This window comes from Emydura macquarii, unplaced genomic scaffold (assembly GCF_026122565.2).
Source record: "Emydura macquarii macquarii isolate MOO-44397 ecotype Brisbane River unplaced genomic scaffold, CSIRO-AGI_Emac_v2 contig_2422, whole genome shotgun sequence".
NCBI classification, from domain to species: domain Eukaryota; kingdom Metazoa; phylum Chordata; order Testudines; family Chelidae; genus Emydura; species Emydura macquarii.
In genome coordinates this window covers 43,410,297-43,429,864 of record NW_027132559.1, presented here as the reverse complement: position 1 = coordinate 43,429,864, position 19,568 = coordinate 43,410,297, and the positions used below count along the sequence as shown (strand labels likewise).

Sequence of the window (19,568 nt, the reverse complement as noted above, 5' to 3'; positions counted from 1 at the left end):
ACACTAACCCACATGAGTAAGGATTGCAAGGTCAGGTTGTTTTGTAAGCAAGTCCATTTACATAACAGCATCTGTTTGTGTTTCCATTTTACATATTTATGTATGCAAAATACAAAAATATTTTTCCCTTCATTTGCAGGAATTTTATCATAGCTGTCATTTTATTTACGTGATGAATTTTTATGGGAGACAGCATACAAAACAGTTTTAAAACAACATGATAGCTGTACTAAAACTTAAAAGCAGACAAATATTTTCCCTGTTAGTTTCACATAAAAGGCTTTCTTTTACATACAGCTAAAGCAGATGCTGCAGAATCTAATTTTAAAATGATCCTAGGTAATGATAGTGGCAAATTCAGCTACTTACATATTAGTATTTGCTGTTGATGTCAGCCAGTCTGCAGCCAATCCAACCATGTCCAATCCAGTTGAAAGTTGATTGAAATATCTAGGATGCCCTGTGTAAAATGGAAAAAATTATCAAAAGTCTGATTAAACAGAATGAAATTGCTCAGTACTGATTGGTATATTTATCTCAGGATTTTTACACAATGGAAAAGCATCATCAGTGTGTGAAACACAACAACAGATACCTTGTAACAGGGAGATTCCCCCCACCCTTTCTTATTTCAAAATAAGTAAAAGAGGAATAATCAAGTAGGGTTTGGAATGATAAGCTCTATTATTCTTTCCATTTGTACTGAAAATTAGCCTGCTGCTGCTGCACTAAAATAGCTATTTGCCCCTCCATGTGTGTCATATATTGTCACTGAATGGGCTTTTGCTTGGGCTACATTTGAAAGGCATGCTCAGCGCACCATCTGAAGAGCTTGCCACTGCTTCTGACAACATCAGTGATGAATGGCTAATGATTATAAAAGACAGGGAAAAATGAGAAAATGGAACACTTTGCTGACTGCTTTGCACATGACTCAGAGGCCTGTGATTATACAAATATGGCATGGACTGTGGCAATAATGGTCATTTCTTTCCTGTCGGAATACAATTATAAGTAATAGAGCATCCTAGTAATTGTGGTTTTAAATAAACCTGAGGAAAGTGAACATTGCTGCCATGTCAGAATGATGCGTGAGAATATATTCAATGCGTTCGATGGTCCAGTTACAAGGTTTATCTCACAGACTTCTGGATTTTTCTAACCTCCTGTCAGAGAATTTATTTCAAAATATGCCCAGAGCTATTAAAACCAGGAATACAAATTACTCAGTAGAGCTCACTGGACTAATCAGGTCCTGCCCCCCTGTTTAGAGTTACATGTCTTTGTTACTAGCAAGAATTTTGAAAGATTAACAATTACTTAAATACCATCTGATTCAAAGGAAAGCATTCCTGCTTAGCAAAAAACCTGTCCTGACCCAAAGACTGCACACTGTTATTGACTGCATGGGCAACATAAGATATGGCAGAGTGATTGAGAAAATGCAAACAAAAACCATGAGAAAACTTATCTTCTAGTCTGTCGTGGTCTGTTATCAGGCACATACACATGGCTAAAAGAATTGTGCTGGGAATTACTCACCTGCCCCTCCCCCCACCTCCTCCCCCAGCTCACAAGCACAGAAAGGCTGAATAATTGGACTTTGTGGGTGGAACTAAGCATGGGGTGGGAGTGGGAAATAAAATCCAATTCCCTCCACCCCATAAAGCAGGGACAAGAAGCTGCAATCCAATCTTACTGCAGCTGCTATCCCCGCCTGAAGTAGGAGCCCACACCTTCTATGCAGGGCTTGCTGACTCCTGGTTCAGCATAAGCACAGATCCATGACCCCTTTCCCTGGTCAATCGTCAATGCTTCCCTCTATCTTTGCAGTTGGCACAGAGCCTATCCTGCCAATGCTCGAGGGGGCATCAGAACCCCTCCCTTGTGGCTTGCGTGGCCAAGCTGCTCCAGCCACACAAGGCTGACATTCGGTGAGGTGGGAAAACCTTGCTCAAGCTCTCTGCCAACACGTAAATTCCAGCCTCCCTGAAGAGGTGATATTCTCTGGTAGCTTTCAACAATTAATGGCCAATTCATGGCCTCCTCCCGGAAAACTCATGGAAGGTCTGAAAAATCCCAACGTCTATAGAGAAATACTGGGGAATAACAGAGTTCTGATGCATTTCTGCAGCACCCTGTGCCACTCCCTACCACCCGTCTCCCATAGCAACACAGCTGCATGAGGAACCAAACACATGATGTTTTCCTCATCCACAGCTGGGCCAAACTATCCGCCTTTGGGGCGGTCTGAGAGTGTGGCACAGGATGTTGTGTGAGCTGTACTGACAGGGTTACCATTATTTGGGGCCCTGAGGCCATTCCCACAGGTCATCAGGGGGATGCTGCTGCAAAGACAGGTTCTCCTGCAGCTGTACCCGGCGGTGGCTCAACCACACTCCCTCCAAAACCACAGAGCCTGGCATGTGTGCAGCTTTCTCACAGGGAGCCCGGCGGAGCAAAAGGAGGCAGGGAGAATGATGCTTTCACTCACCAGCGCTTCAGCAACATTTAGGCCCTGCTCTTCATTATAACGGGAGAGGATATTATCTGACCCTAATCATAGATGCTTGAATTTCTCCATTACTGGGACTGTTTGAGGTCCAAGCGAGACTGTAACTTTCTCTTCACCTTATTGGGTGGCCTAAATAAACTCTTCCCTCATTTAACCCTGTGGAGCCCCCTGGACCTTGATTGAGGAATTAGGAAAATCAGCTGACTAGTGCTCTCCCACCCCAATGAATGGCTATCAACATCATTTTGAAACTAACTGAAGGAGGAGAAGATTGAAAGTAATACTGATCTGCAGCTCAGGGGAAACAAGAGAATAGCATTGTCTGCTTGTTTTATTAAGGTAAAAATAGATAATTAATTTGTCTGTCAACCAAGGAGCTCAAAGCATTTACTAATCAAGCTGCAAAGCACACCTGGGAAATAGGTAAATCCTAGAACCAGCCTAATCTTACAGCTGGGCAAATTAATGTAAGTGATGTGCCCCTAGTAACACAGTGAGCCAGTGTCAAAGCCAGCAATATAACCCCAGAGCACTGACCCCTGCCCCTCCAGCTGACAACACTTTCTCCCTTTGCATTCTCTGTTGTTTATTTACACTCTTTTGATGCCCTCTAATACTAAGTATCTTTAATAGCTTTTCCAAGGGAGTAATGAATGGAACTGAGCAAATCATGCAGGCACACAAAAAGCCATTCAGCTTTGTAAATCACTTCTTCTCTGGCCACTTTCATGTCCCCTTTGTATTCACTACCTACTTACTAGCAAATAGCACTGACCGAAAGCGATACTGGACAAACACCATTTCTTTAGTCTGCTCGCTGAATTTCCATTACGTTTTAAACTCCAGCAGGCTCTGGAAATGAATTGCAATGCTACATACAGCAGTATTCCCAGAAGCTGAATTTTAATTGAACAATCATAAGCATTTGCAGCAGATGCACTTATCCAATCAGGAAGCAGGAAAAAAATACAACGTGACATATCTGACCAATCACAATTAAGCAACACACATTGAATTTTCAGTATTGATAAAAAATAACCCATCGAGTAAAGAATTAGGGTAGATATTCGTCCGTTTAACTCAGATCAGGAATAAAGCCTGGGAAACCGGATCTGACTGCAGAATCGGAGGCTAAATTCATTAATTAAATTGTTTATTACCCATTGTTTCCTCTGCTCCATTAACAAGCCAATCTACTCTGCTGAGATAAAGAGCCCAAGGCTGTTTCAGGGTATTTTCTGAAGGATCAGATTCTGAATTTACTCAGCAGCTCAGAACAGATATTTTCATAACCCTCTCCACTGAGCTGCTGCTGCTGCTGCTACAATATACTGCTCCCCTGGTTAGAAAGACAGCCAAGCATATCGTTGGGAAACTGACCTTAATTCATCTATTAAACTAGCAAACAGGACAGGGGGCGGGAGAAGCTGAACAGGGAGGTAGGCAGGCGTTCCTAACTCAGAAAATGGTCTCTCTAGCTGAGCAAATTATATCTGCGGCTCAGCAAGGTGCTGCTGGCCAGAAGTCTAGGGATCCGGTTCTGAGGTCGAACCGAGCCTCAGCCCAGCTGAGAGGCCCTCACTAAGCCTCCCTCCCCCCTCTCGCTAATGTTGCAAAACACGTTCTTCGGTCTGAATCCACAAGCCCCCGACCCGTTTGACACAGGGCACTGTTTCACAGTTCTGATCGGATGCCCGGTGCCTGTGTGGAGACGCATTGGAGATGGTCAGCTGTGGTGCTGGACCACAGCCACACACGAGTCATGCCAAAAAACCGCAGAAAGTTAAAGATTGTTTCATTCCAAACCTATGCTGGGCGTTCTGTCTTTGCCCGAATACAGCACATGACTGTCAGACCCACTCTCTTTACATCCTGTCGCGAGGGCAGAGAGACCCTTTCATCTGCCACTGCGATTTCGTCGCACAGCTCAAAGCATATTACATAGGGAAAAGGGCTTTGGGGTAAACCTAGTGCCAGCCTGCGATGCGTATGAAATACCCCCTTGAGGTATCAAGCAGCCGAATGATAGCAGCAAAACGACAATCGCTTGAAGAGGCTAAATAGCATTAATATTCAAACGAGTCAGGTAATAATATAGGCATGTAGACGTGAAACATGCAAATGAAATCTGACTGCCAGGCCAGTGCTGCTGCTCTGACACGCCTGACATTTTGGAAGAATCCAGAGGGTGCTACACTCCTGATTAGAAATACTGAGTGAACGTGGATCTCAGTGGGCCAGTAAATCCTAGTTCTTTCAGGAGCCATATAAAATACAATCACACTCGAAGTGTATCTGGAGTTGCATTCTTTTGCCCCAGTTTTCTCGTAAAAGCAGGGTACCGACTTGACCATTCCCTTGATGAAATTAAAAGACGCCACAGCGCAACGAGCTTTATTTAAAAAAAATTAAATTAAATTGTTTAAAATGGTCATTGCGCTCATTTGAATTTTTAAAATATCACTTAAGGTATAATCTTCTGTATATTTTAATTAAAATGGGGAAATTTCCCCCACATATTAGATAGCAGAATAAGAACAGTAACGTTATTTTGAACGATTTCTATGTGTTACACGTTAAAGTAATTGTATTGTGTTGCTATGCACTGAAGCTTAATGACAATTGTACCTACATATCCGAGGAGAGAGCCTAACAAATCATATTTAAATGTGTTGAAGTGTTTGATCTAATCCAGTTAAAATATTTATTTCCTATGCCATATTGAGACCCGGAATTCCACCAAATGTAACCACTTCTATTATTTTCTATGTATGTTGCCCGAATATTTTTAGCGAAGCTTTGGTAACATCGGAATCAAATATTAAAAACACTGGCCCGATCCTGTCCCTTTGACGTCCATGGGAGCTTTGCCATAGACTCCGATGGAGCAGGATTGGGTCTTGTCCAGTCTATCCGATTTTTAAAAAGGCTACAAGCCGTGTTTCCCGCAGAGTCTACCTACACAGCCTGTATGTACATCACATTACCCTCTCCTTCAGATTTTTGGACACACACTTTGAAAGGATTGATACTACTTAAATATTATTTTCCCAGCAATTCGAATGCCCAGTGGGAGGTTCCTGAACTCTTGTTTACTCTCCAAATAGTTCTTTTAAATACTAGCATTAGAGTGGCTAAAGGCAGCTCGCTATTTTCCGTTTACTCTTTGGAAATGTAATTAAATGGTTCCACATAGAATTTGCTGAATTCCGCTTAGCATCACTGAGAATATTATCATGTCCATGTGACAGGTTGCTTAAGTGGGGATAATAACGTCACGAACAGGGACAAACGGTGCTGTCTCTGGACAGATCAGAATTAATTGGAATATTTTTTGTCACGACAATAACAAAAATAGCCATTAACCAAGCTCCTATTTTTCATGCTTAGAACCCAGCGTGAGAAACGTTTTCTGCGTTCCATCGCGCCAGATTCTCCTATTTTTAAATCGAGTTTAAGTCTGGAGTGGGCAACAACATCGCTTTCTCCAGGAAAACTGGATTGCTCATTCTCTGCCGCCGGCTTTTTTAGACTCGGTGAAGATGCGGAAGTCAAAGCCAGGGTTATCTGATGCAAAGCCTAAACACCAGCTTCCGAGCCACGACAGTTAATTACAGTATGTGGCCTTTTGTATAAATAACATTGCACACAACTGTCTGCTCAGGACTTCCATTAGTATGGTTCATATGGCAATTTTAATCGACAAATAATTGTTTCTTTTCTGCCCACACCACCGGTCAAAGGTAACACTTTCCTCTTAGAAGTGCTCGCTTTGGAGATCAGCACTAAATCTCTGCTCCAGGGACCCTATCATCCTGCATTCTTTATGAACTGAGCACTCATTGAGGGGATTGCAGGGAGTGGAATCTGCTCTCAGCTACGTCGGCGTAAATTCGGATTTACATTTGTTTAGCCCCGAATTCATATCGTGGAGAGCTGAATTTGGTTTCCATTAGCGGTTTAAGATGGAAGAGCGTGAAGATGGGGGCCCAAAATATGATCGGTGTAAAAATTAAGTGCTAAAACAGCTATAAAGGTGTGAGAATGCTATTCCGTAGCGACTGACACATGCAGGCTCCACCTTTGACAGGGACATTCAGCTAAAATCAGGAAGAATGTCCATTGTTGCACTTAAATTATAACACTGTATATTTCACTTAGGAAAATATTAATAGCCCCAACAAACAGCTTTCTCACTGTCTTTCATCTGCTGTGAATATAGTTAAATTGCTTAAATCCATACAAGGTAATGTGCTTATCCTAGCTTCACTGGCTTTCCAAAGGTATCAGCAAGTGACTTTTTTAAAAAGTAAAATATCACACGATAGAATCTGAGCATGCCTGTTACCTGTTTTAATTGCATATTTTAGAGTTGTTCTGCAGTTCAACAAAATTTCTTCCAAGGACTGTGGTTGATCTGCCAGCTCCCAATTATATTCCTGAAGAAGCTCATTTGGGTAATGGAAATCAATCACTTTTGTTGATCTATCGAAACTTTTCACCACATACTGAAGCAAAATATCCATAACATCTTGTAGGAAAGACATAGTTGTTATTTCCCCATTGCTCGCTGGCAGAAGATCTGAGGGGGAAATTACATGAAATGTTAGTTCCAGTTTATTGTTTAATGTATACTTTTTTGAAACAATCTCGCCCCAATTGACTTTGGGGTTTTTCTATTGACTTCAGTGAGAGGAGGATCAGGTTTTTAATTTGATAAGAAATCTGTCGAGATCGTATTTAAAAATATTTTTTCTAGGAGATCTAATCAAGCCTTACATTCATTTTTGACTAGAAATTTGTGTTTAAAATACATTTTTTTCTGGCCAACTTTAAAAAGAACTTTATAAAGAAAGAAAAAAGAAAAAGAAACAATAAAGAGTTTCAGGGGAAAACACACAAATACTGTAAAGTGCATCACAATAAAATAGCTTCTTTGTGTTTAATCAAATGGGAGGTTTGCAAATACCGGATTGATGCCTTTTCGTTAAATAGTATTTTATGCTCTGATTTATTCAGATCTTTATTTATTTGTACCCGTATCTTTATTTAAACCGAATTGTGCTGGCCCGTGCTGCACGGAGTACTAATGGAAACCCGTATCTGTTGTAACTGCATAGTTGTAGCACCGTACTGGTTAAATACATAAGGAGATAATCAAGTCTGCTCGTTGTCCATTGACCCCGGGGGCAAGGAGAAGGGAACCATGCGGAGCTAGTGGTTCGTATGGGATCATTTCTCACCAGCACATTCCCCTTGGGGTCTGGGCTACTTACGGGAGCGGAAAGGCTGAGCAGTTCGTTCAGAAATACGACAAGATTGTCTGGAATTAAAACTCGTGATCTCATTTCATGGCTTCGTGTCTCTTAACAAAAGCTGCGGTCAGTCTTCCTCGGGCGGAGCAGCTTAGAGGCGAGGCCAGCCAGAAGATTTTACTGATGTTTTAGAAAAGTTTGTCATTTTTGGAGTAGCCCGCATTGAGGAGTAGGACAGGAAAACCCTTCTTCTGATCGTACAACCCCCTCTGGCAGGGCCAGGAGTGTACAGCAAGTCCCGGCAGGCCTTATTGCCAGTACTTGGAGCTAGCGCCAAAGAGCAAGATTAGGTTTTTATTTTTGGATATATAAAAGCCCAATTTCAGCGCTACCCAGATAGCCCTGTCCCAAGCCTTCCTTCGTGTATTCGTGCCGTGCTAGAGATTCCAGTGACTATCACCTCGCTCCTCTATGGGTCTCCACCCCTTGTGCATATGAGAAAGCTCTTCCTCTACGGTTACCGTGCTCTGGGAAAGCCCGAGCGGCCGAGAAGCACGGATTAATGGCTTGGCATAGGTACTTGCAAGCACACGCACGAGGTAGCGTTACCTGTTGAGTGTAAAAATGCATAATTAATATCCGTTTTCTGGCAGCTACATGGCTTGTTGTTGCAGGAACAGGCCGGTCTCTTCTCTGCGGAGTCCAGGTCCTCCTTCGCCCCGGTTTCCATGGGCTTTTCTGCATCCCCATACAGCAAAGCTAACAAGGACACAAAAGACGAAGCCTAAATATAATCACAGTTCTTAAAACACATGGACTGGACCACAGCCCCCGCCGCGCTTCGTAACCCTTTCTGCCAACACAAAAGGGTCTTGGAATCCCTCCGGGAGCCCTCAGCTGGCCGCGAATTCTTCTTCTTCTTCTTCTTCTTCTGCTTATTAACCTTTTCCCTATAATTTGCTACCACTGGTTTCCTCGCTTACCGCAGAGTTTGGTTCCAATCCCGCCTGTAAACTTCTGGGCAACCTGGCACCACGCTTTGGCTGGAAGACAAAAAGGGCTGGGTGTATTATCTGGAGTGCATCAGGCCTTCTTTAGGGTCAGCTCCGGGAGCTGCCCGGCTCAGCCGTCCCGTGCTCGCTCCAGGCTGAACGCCCGGGCTGGGTGGGACCTGTCCCTCGGGTGCCGGGTCTAACGTTCAGAGCTCGAAGAGCAAACACTTCCAAGGTAACAAGGGCTATGACTTGAATATCCCCCATGACACCACAACCCGACCGCTCCCTTCTCCCCCTCCCCAGAAGATCGCCCCCCACACACACCAAAAACCCCCCAGGTAACCCCCCCTCCCCCCGGGGTAGACTCAGGTTTATGTTCGCGGCTATGTCCTGGAGAATCCCGAGGCACCGTCGTCCAGTCCTAGCTGCAACAAAGGCTTTACAGTACAGCTGCCCTGGAAGCTGCTCTGGGTCCCGAGTCCCCTGGGGAGTCCGAGGGGGAACCGAGCCGGCGGCGTGTCTCTGCCAGCGCTGCCCTGGGAGGCGTTTGCAGAATCCCTGCGCGGTTATTTGTTGCCTCGCCCGCATCCAAGTGCGCTCCGCTGCTGGTCGGGACTGGCCCGGCCGGGGATGAGCCTGGCCAGCTGCTCTCCAGCCCCCTCGGCCGCAGGTAGCCCGGGAAGCCCGGCTGGGAACTTTTCCTGCGCCATGTGGCGGGACTCATCCTCCGCCGCTCCGCGCTCCTACCTGTGCCGGGGTTCTCCGCGTCCCCCGCTCCGTCCTCAGAGCCGAAGGACCAAAAGCCGGAGCCGGGAGTTGCCATCTGAGGAGCCGCCAGCCGTGCCTAGGAGCCGGCGAGCTGCAGCGAGCTGTGCGGGAGGGAGTCCCAGGGCGTGAGTGTCCCCGTGTGCGAGCAAACACCGAGCGAGCCGAGCCCTGGCGCTCCCCGGGGGCTCCCGAGAGAGGCAGGCTCGAAGCAGCGGGGCTGGGGGCGAAGGAGACGGGGCGGGCGCTCTGTGGGGCTGGGCACCGGCCGTGGGGGAGGGAGTGGGGCAGGGACGCTGCACTAGGCGCTCTCCATGGTGCTGAGCCGCTCCAGCTTCAATCCCGCGCGTCGCTCGGGCGAACCAAGGGGTCCCGGTGGCGCGCGCCTTTTATCCGGCTGGAGCCCTCAGCCCGGGCACCCTGGGCGGGGGAAGGGCGGTGTGCACGAGTCACGACTCCCCGCTGGCGCTGGCGCTGGGTTGCCGCCGCCGCCGCCTCAGAGCTGCTGGTGGCCACGCGCCGGCTCTGTGCAGGGATGAGCGGCGGGCGCGGCTGCACCTGCCCAGGGCCGGGGGAAGGCTGGGCTCGCTCCTGATCACGGCTAGCGGGAGCCGCGCCCCGCGCCCAGCTGCTGTGGGAAGGGAACCGGGAGAGAGAGCCGCCACCTCGAGGGAGGCATCGGGAGCCCAGGTGTCGGCCCGGGGCCAAGCAGCTGAGTAGCCGCAAGGAACAGCTCAGGGGGCGCCCCCGGGGCTGGCGATCGCCCGCGCCTCTGGCCCTCGCGGTGACCTTGCCCAAGCGGGGTGACAAGTCATGCAGGGAGCGGCGGCGGGGGAGCGAAGGAGGCTGCCGGCTTTGCGTCAGTGTGCACGGGGGGAGGAGGGGTGGGGCGGCCTGACCTCGCAGCCGGGCCTCCCCCGCCACCGAGGGCGCGTGTCAGAAACCGAGAGACCCCACGTCGGCCTGTCTCTGTGCCGCCCTGGCTCCCTTTATTCTTGTACGTCGGGCTCCAGCCCATTAGCTGGCCCCGCCCCGTGCCCGCTCCGCAGCTGGAAATGCCCAGCTCTCTGGGCCTGGCTCCGGAGAACGGGCTGCAACCCACAGGCAGGGCAGGGCAGGGCAGGGCTGCAGGATTGTCTTAGCCTGGAGCCCCGTCCCTGCCCTCGGGTTGCCGACCCGTGCGTCTATCCATCTCCCTTTTCTGACAACCCCCTCTCCCCCCATCCGCTCGCCAGCCAGCGAAGTCAACGATCTGGAAGGTGGATCGCGCTGGCTCCAGCTCATCACACCCCCTCCGGCTCCTCGCAGAGGCTGCCGGTGTCACTCTGGCGCAGGGAAAGTCATTTCAGGCTCAGCGCACACCCCATTATCAGGGCCCGCCCGCGGAGCCGGCCGGAGCACAGGCCCGCCGTGACGGGCAGCAGCACATCGCCAGCCTTTGTGCCCGGCCAAGCGAGGGGCCCAGTGGAGCGAGAGGCCAAGCGGGCCTGCAGCCATGCATCCCCCACGCCCTCTGCCCTGCTGCCTTTGCAGGCCAGCCGTGACTAGAGCATGCCACGTCAAAGGACCGGCTGCTTGTCAGAGCCGAGCTGGGGGGGGGGGGGGGCCCACGGGGGTGTCACACACTGCCCCACATTGCTGAGCGCGGGGACATTCACTGTGGGCCTTGATTTCTAGGGTCTTTGGATCTGGCTCCCCCCTGTCTAAGAGCCTCATGCAAACCAGGCTTCGCTGGCTTGAAGCACCTCACTCTGCCCCTGCGGCTCTAACCTGCAGCGACGCTGGCCAGGCGCTGCCCGCTTCGGCTGCTGGGGAGCTGGGCTCCGGTGCAAACCTTGCAGGCTGTGCACGGGGCGGAAAACCCATTGGCAAAGATGCATGAGTATCACCGGGCTACCGCCCCGCAGCGCCGGAGGCCGCAGGGCATCCCCCTCCGCCCCCCCCCCCCCCCCCGGGCACTTGCTGGAGCGGCGTCGGAAGGAGAGATCGCTGTGGAGGAGAAAATCGCTCCCGCCTCCGCAGCTGATCGCCCTGCGGGAGACGTGGCTCGGGTGCATCCTGTCCTCGTGCAGGGCGCGCAGGCCGATTTCCAGGGGTGGCCGCACAGCTCGCCTCCCTGGAGCCCGCTACCCCCTGCTGCTGCCAGTGGAAACTCGCTGGTCCCAGGGGCTCGGCGGGGCACCGAACAAAGGCGCACCAGGAGCTTCATAATCGCCCTCATTAACCCCCCCCCCACACACACACCTGGAGCCGCGCCCAGCGGGGAGACCGGCCCCGAGGGCGCTGGCAAACCCTGCTCCTGCAGCCCGCCGCGGGGGTTTCCTTAGACCATGGCCCTCGGGCTGCACGTGCTGGGGCCGCTCCTGAGCTCCCGGGCGCCCTGCAAAGGGGAGGGGGAGACCAGCCTGGCGCGGAGATCGGGGCTCCCCAGTAAACACAGACTAAGCTGCTTTCCCGGACCGGTGCGGCTGCTGCAGCCCGGGGAGCTGGAATCCCGGCCGAGGAGCCTGACGGGCTCTTCCCAGCCTGTTCCGAGTCCGGGCCTTGTCTCCCCTAGCCCGGCGCCTTAGATACACCCACCCGGTTAGCTGGTTTCCTGTGCTCCGCTGGGAGCCAGCCGAGGCCTAGACTAGTGGCTCGAGACCGGCTCTAGCAGACCGGGCCAAGGACGCAGCGAGCGGGTTTCCAGGCTGATACAACCTCTGGCCCGCGCCACCCAACGCGGCTGGCCTCTAAGTCCGGTTGGCGTTGCCGGCTCAGGGTCAGTGCCCCCCCAGCAGTGCACAACTCACCGGCCGATCGCCTTGGGGCAGCTTTTCGGGCGTCTCCTTCTTTCTAGGTACAGACACCGTCCGTCAGAGGGTCCCATGGAAAGCTTCTGTCACAGGCCTGGCCTGGCCTTCCCTTCCCCCCCGGCCCACTAGCACCGTGCCTGGCATGGCAGGCCTGATTGACACCCACCAGCTGTTCAATCAACACCGACACGCACGCACCCTGCCCGCTTATTTCCTGGTGTTCTCCGCTTGGGCACAGTCCCACCCGCCCTCTGCTCCCTCTCGGGCCGGTACTGTTTAACTGTGCCAGCACAGTAGGTAGTTTAAGCAAGAGACTACGGACAGGGGAGACGCTGGGCTTGCCTCTTGCTTGGTAGGGGAATTGCATTTAGTCTAATCAGCCCAACTTCACGATTTCTCCATACACAGAACAAATCTTAGAGATAACCGGAGAGCAAAGCGGGCCGAGAGATGAGGACGGTGCCAGGGCTGGAGGCGAAGGCTGCTACTTTGCTGTTGTGCGTCGGTCACCTAATGCTCGGTTCAATGGAGGGGATCACTGCACTTTGAGTAGTTGCACCCTCGCCCATTTTGGTAGACCCGGCTGTTGATCCACGCAGAGGTGCTGCTAATACCATTCTAGGCGGGGAAGTCTCACTGAAATGCCTTGATCAGTTTATAAAATAGCCTGACAGGGAAAACAAAGACTATCTATCAGCCCTGTGGTTTCTTTCTGTGAAATAGCAGGTCTGCTTTGATCCTTCCCACTTTCCAGCTGACGCCCGCAGATAAGGCAATGTGGAGGAAATACAAACTTGAGTTTCAATGTAAAGGGACTGCTCTCCTCTCCTCCTGTCTTAATCCCCTCCCTCCAGCCCACACATCCGCGACTGCACCTGTGTTAGGAGTAATTCAAACGCAGCCAAACCTCTCTGACTTTTGTATCCTTGTTTATTTACTTTGCCACTTTAATAATGGAGAGAGCAATTTTAAGAGGACATTAAAATCAAATCCGGTGTTTTCTAGCACATTTTACACTGCAGCAATTTAAACATGGCTTTTAATCTTTTAACTACTGTAAAAGGACGAAGCACCAATTACATGTCTATGGAGAAAGAGAGCTAAATTAGAGTGTCAAAAGTGTCTAAAGATAGTTTGTGCAGAGCTCTACCCTGCTGGTTTTACTCCCACCAGTAATCATTGCAATGGGACGCCTGGCCTAAGTAAAGGACCAGGATTCAGTCCTTGCCTCGCAGCTCGGAACATGCAGCTATTAATCACCGTCAAGCATCAGTGCGACTGTTCAAGTTACCGACATCTTTTCTGTAAAATAACTTCTTTAAAATAGGAATTTGGGTGAAATTTTAAACCAAGTGGCTATTCCTTTTATACCCAGAACACTTCTAGTGGAATTGATTAAGAATGGTCCTTGCATTTTAGGCATCAATAGACCAATCCACATTTTTCTAGCCACTTAGCCTCCCCGACGTTGAGTCCTAAAAATTCAATGCACATTTTAAAAAGAGAACAAATCAATCAAGATTTCAGAGTTCAACATTTAGCCACAAAGCTCAGGGGTAGAAGAGAGGATTGTGGTTATATTCCCCCGTATATAAGCATTTCCAACGTAAATAATATAAACACTATATTGACCTTTAAACCCCGCCCCCCAAGTAGCTGTACCGTAGTTAAAGTCAATAAGGAAATAAATTGTTATACTATACTGTCAAACAACAATTTATATTTGCTTGTATTAAAGGGACACTTGTCATGTGGATTTGGCCCAAAATTTAGGTATTGTAGACCTAAAACCAAAATAAATGCTTCTATGGAATGCTTTAAAAAAATTCCAGTGAAGCAATTTTATTTAAAAAAAAACCGTTTTGTGCTAGTGAGCTAGCATTGTGCTAGTGCATGGGAACCTGAAAACTCAATTGACAAGGAAATGACTATAAGCAAGAGAAGTTGACTAGTCTATTTTGTGTAAGATGAGAGAAATGTAAAAAGGAAAACAATATACAGTAAGTACATTTGTTTTTAAAAATTCTTTCAGTGCTAATAATCTAAAATATATTAGTAACATCAACAAGATTTGTTTTAAATATGTGATTTTTAACTTGACAGTGTCCCTTTAAAACAGTGCTGGGCTGTAAACTACAGTAATTCATGTTCACTGTAAACTTGAAATATTAGAGATGATACAAAAAAGAAAGCATAGGGTACAAAATCATAAAAAAGATTATGCTAATAAAAGCCAAATGGCAGCAGCAGCAGCTAAAACTGCTGGATAAGGCGCCGGCGCTGAGAGGTTTTCCGCAGCAGTTTTCTGTAGTCATAGGGATTATCTTCAGGTTTGCTCTTGTCCAAGGGGCTCTCTGCAACCGTTGACCTAGGGATTAAGTGCAAAAGCGCTTTAGAAATTAAAATCAAAACATTTACTTCAGCAAACAGTGCTAATCGACTGCTTAACCTCCACCCTAAGCAAAAACAGTTGCTTTTCCCAGGCCTCTCCCCACTCTGCAGAATAAAGCTGGCACCCCAAAGCAAACACATTATAGCAGTACAGAGAAACATTCAAAGGAAACATGTTTTTTTTCTAAAAAGGAGCAATTAAGGACAGAGTAAAAATGTCAGCATAACAGGCAAGGCTTTGGGAGTAATTCTTGCCTGCTAGACATTGGTTCAGGTAAATCAGGTACCTCCATTGACATTAGTGGAGCTATTCCTGTTTTACACCTGCTGAGGGTCTGCCCCTGTTTCAGACTCACAGTACAGAACCCAGCCCATGTTTTTCAAGTGGCAAGCTACCTTTTTGAAAGCTGGTCTTCCATTTAGACAGCAGACCTGGCTAACTGAACCCAGGTCAGTCCTATGTAATGAGATTAATCATAAAACCACTGTTTGGAAAGTATATATTATATTGAAATGTCTGGTCAACTACACTTAGAGGTCCAGTGTAGAGTTCAAAATGCCAACAGACAAGTAAAACGGTTCATTTCTCTAGGACCATTTCTCTTAGTTTCCCCAAGTGCTCCACTTACTCAAACAAGAAGCCTCATTGAAATGGCCACTGAATGTTGAACTATAGTTAATATTTAAGTAAAAAACCATGAACAGGGGGTAAATTCTGCTCTCAGTTACCCAAAGCGGATCTGTTACTCCAATACTGTTACTAAAGATTGACCTCAGAGCAAAATATTATATAAGGCATGCATTCTTAACGCCTTGCACCTGTCTCCACTGTGTTCGGTGGCAAAAATCTCATTGATTTAAGTGGGAACACAATCAGGCCCTTAGCCTATTGGTGCATATCTCAAAAGCATTTTGAGTGAAGAGACCAAAGGTTAGGTGCAATTAATGACCTGAGAAATCTATGTAGGAAGAAGGCTGATGAACCAGGTTTTCCCTTCAGGATTTTCTCTTGCTGTTATTGGTATCAAGTAGAGGCTGTAGGGGCATGTGCTGTTGCAGTCCAATGGGGGGAAAAAAAGTCAGGCAGAAAGTCTGACATAGTGCCACAAAATTTAATGTCTAATTGAAACAGAAATTTAACTTTTAAATTTTACTTTAGTTCGATAAATAGTTTGAGACCCAAAGATGACTACCTTATCTGGAGTAGTGGAGACAGAACAAAAGTGGCAGGTTCTTCTGCAAAATGGTTGTATAGTTGAGATTGCCTTGTCAGAGTTCTGCTCTCAAAATTGCAAGCAGGCTGAAGACTATTTGCGATATCTTTGGACCTTACCACTTGAAGAAAGGAATTTTTCAGCTAAGTATATATACATATTTTTAATTCCTAGAATTATTATTTCACAGGATTCCATAATAAAAGTTAATAATTGTTTTATAGCTAGTTTGAATGCATTTACTTTTGTCTTCAGTATGGAAGTGTACAAAAATAAGTATGCATCCATAATTTTTAAAACTAGATTACACAGCATTTCTTTTGTTCCTACTAGTATTTTGTATTACTTACCCTTCAGTAATAATTAAAGATGAACCTTTGAGCTCTGCTGGTGGCCTCTTTTCTCTTGTGCTAGAATTACTATCATTTGATATGGAATCACTTGATGAAATTTCTTGGTAATAGAAATCTTCTAAATCTAGCACCTTGCCCAGACTGTAAATAAATAAATGTACTAAATCACCAATTCTGTTTTGTAACATTTTCCCAGCAAAAATAAAGTAATGAATAACAACCTTCATTTTCCTTATCAGACAATACCTGAGGACTTTTAATAAGTTGGCAATGGTAGAAAATTATATAAGCACAAAAATCTGGTTCTGGGAATATAACTAATGACAAATGCAGATGTTTATAATTTTGAACTAATAGTTTAGGGCTGAATCCTAAATCCAGCAAATATATAATCACATACCAAGTACTTTATAGAATCAGCTATTATATCTATCAGTGCATGCATGAGTTGTGGCTGATTTTGTAAGATGTGTGTCAATGTGCATCTTGGTACCTCAAGCCAGTACTGAGACTTAGAGATCTAACATTACTGGACAGTTTTCAGCAATGCCATTTTTACTGATATAATTAAGATTCTATTAGTACTTCCATTATAATTACATGTTTTCAGGGATTTATGCTTTGATCAAAAAATGTATTCTAGGACATGATTTAGTAACAGTCTTCAGTTGGTTCAAGAGATTCAAGCTCTAGCATTTAGGGATTTTAGTAGATTTGTGATACTCTTTGGAGGACTTTGGGCTTAGAAATGAATGGATCACATTCATCCATAAGTAATAAGAAGATAATCATCACCTGTATATTTAACTCTTTCAGATTATGTTGAGAAGGCAAAAAACTGCTAGGGAACTGGATTTTTCAGGCAATTTGCAACGTGATTCAGGGATTTTCTGTCAATGTCACCTATTAATATCTTGCTCAAGCTATTTATATATCTGAAAGTTGTTACCCATTGGAGATATTCTGTAATGTACAGTATATGAAATGAGTTGCCAACCTCAGTACACATCCTAGTGTTCAGGATGGTATTATTCAACACTGTTCTTGCCAGTCTCAGCAGATAGACAAAGGAGTGGAATGGACCTAGAGAGTAATTTCTCCAGGTCAAAAGTGTGTTATGTTATTGGGACAATATGGAAACATGCACAGCTGCTTTTCATACTTTACCTATGCCATTTGGTTTCTAGAGTTGTCAGTCCATCCTCTAGTAAGCGCAAGAATGCTCTTTAAATAAGTTAATATTTGCAAAATGGAAATTGCTTGTCGAGAATATGGAAAAGGACTACAATATTTTGAGGCAGGCAGGGTATGCCACCACCTGTACTGGCACTCTGGTGCTGAAACTCTAGGGAGAGACTCATACCCCAAGATGCTGAAAATTACAGTACTTAGCAGAATAGGACTCTGAGACTGAAAGGGACCCCAGACACTACTGTAATGTAAATAATAATAAAGAACAGTATATCAGTGTATTGTTGGAGATTGTATGTGTGTATATAATATATATATAGAAAGAGAGAGAGAGAGAAAGAGAGAGAGAGCGCGCACAAACATTCTTCTCATGTATTGTTTCAGGGTGCCTAAGGAATCACGATATTTGAAAATCAGAGTTTAAAATGACTAGGGGGGAAAAAAAAGTCCTAGGAGTCATTTGAAAGACACTAGGCAGGATTCTTCTCTCACACTTAGAAGAACTTCCTTGAATCCAGTAGCAATATTGGTATAAAACTGGCATAAGTGACGAAGAAATTTGGGTCCAATGCGTGAATTTCTTGCCCAGACATGAACTGGTCAAATAACTCACCAGAAAAGGAGCTGACTGTGAGAAAGCCCTATATTTGGAAATTTCCCAAGATCCAACTGGCACCAGAAGCAGATCTGTGATTTAGAGCTGACAGTGTTATATGGGGACACAGACATAAATTAAACCAGAAAAGCATAATGGGGTCATTGAGTGACAAATGCTAAATATAAAAACTAAACTTAGTCCTACATCGAATGGGTTAACCAAGGTGCAATGTAACTGATGGGTGAAATATAGCTGAATGTAAGACTGAGAGAAGTTTAAGCATGTGGTTGCATTTTATTGATGGTAAAGGTGTATGCAGTTCCTGCATGCTACCTTGCGGCCCACTGCAGGTGTGCCCCACCTTAGTTTCCCCGAGTGAAGCAGCTCCTGAATAGATTCACGTTAATCACCCAGGAAAGAAGATACCAACACATATTAACAGAATACCATGTCCCCCTTTTTAATCAGACTTCAGGACAGAAATCATGTAACAAACAGTTAATCAGGACTCCAGATCAGAGATACATTGAACATACTATCTGCCCAAGTCTGTGAGTCAGGCTAGGCTTCTCTCCTAGTGCATGAGAACCACCTAACTGCAGCCTGCCTGGTTTCTATTCCCTCTCTCTCCCAGTGCTCCACTTCCTCTTCCTGTTTACAAAGGGGGACAGGGCCACCTTGATTATTTCTAGGCAGCAAGCTGTAGCCTCCAGCCTGACTCTTAAGGGGGAATACCCTTTTTTACCTATGCATTCTCTCAAATATCTATTTCCTGGTTTTATATATATTATAGATGAAGTTTGCATTCTGCAGCTTCAGCTGAAGATTGGTGTTTCCAATCAGGTGGGGGTATTGAGTGTCTCCTGCAAGGTGCTGTGTCCCCATTTCCCATTGACTTCAATGGGAGCTGAGGGTATTCAGCAACTCACAGGACTGGGTCTCATGAAGAGGCCACCAACACCACCACGTTACTACATGTCAAATAAAGGAACAACTAAGGCCAGGTCTGCACTATAGGCTTCTGCTGACATAGATGTGTTCGTCTGGGTTGTGAAGAGATATGATCCCTGACAGACTGTGGCAGCAGAAGCTTCTAGTGCAGATGCAGTTCTACCAGCAAATCTTTGCTTTTTCTGGGATAGCTTGTTCTCCTCGCAGTGGGTGGTTTTACTATCCCAGTATGAAGCATAGCTTTGCCGGTATAGCTGTGTCCACACTAGGAGTGCTTTGCCAGCATAGGATGCCAGTATTCCGATACTGGTGAAGGGGGCTTCCTAGCGTAGATGTAGCCTAAGAAGCATATTCAAGATTGGATGATCGTAGGGAAGCAGCACAAGCATAAGTAAAAGCATAAGTACAACCTAATATGTGGGGCAGAACTACTGATTAAATCTTTGCCAGAAGCTATGTACTGAATATTTGCCAGCACCATAGAGAGATCTGCACGTATGTACTTCAAGAAAATATATGCTTGTGGAGATCCACTAAAACATTTC

At 46.5% G+C, this 19,568-nt stretch overlaps 2 protein-coding genes across 3 annotated transcripts in view; both read right to left on the bottom strand.

Annotated features, from left to right (window-relative positions):
* GAD2 (glutamate decarboxylase 2) overlaps positions 1–9,867 on the bottom strand; it is a 47,081-nt gene extending 37,214 nt beyond the window's left edge. Inside the window, exons 1-5 of the mRNA XM_067562388.1 lie at positions 9,513–9,867; positions 8,754–8,813; positions 8,380–8,529; positions 6,864–7,097; positions 370–460 (exon numbers count right to left, since the gene is read on the bottom strand). Of these exons, the coding sequence (XP_067418489.1) occupies positions 370–460; positions 6,864–7,097; positions 8,380–8,529; positions 8,754–8,813; positions 9,513–9,588 (611 nt within the window). The 5' untranslated portion in view covers positions 9,589–9,867. The remainder of the gene's footprint in view (positions 1–369; positions 461–6,863; positions 7,098–8,379; positions 8,530–8,753; positions 8,814–9,512) is intronic.
* A 3,388-nt stretch (positions 9,868–13,255) lies between these two features.
* The window catches only part of MYO3A (myosin IIIA), a 175,805-nt gene continuing 169,492 nt past the window's right edge, over positions 13,256–19,568 (bottom strand). The window contains exons 36-37 of one of the 2 annotated variants that reach the window (XM_067562387.1): positions 16,281–16,424; positions 13,256–14,693 (exon numbers count right to left, since the gene is read on the bottom strand). In XM_067562387.1, the coding sequence (XP_067418488.1) occupies positions 14,579–14,693; positions 16,281–16,424 (259 nt within the window). In that variant the 3' untranslated portion in view covers positions 13,256–14,578. The remainder of the gene's footprint in view (positions 14,694–16,280; positions 16,425–19,568) is intronic. The other variant, XM_067562385.1, reaches the window with a different exon arrangement.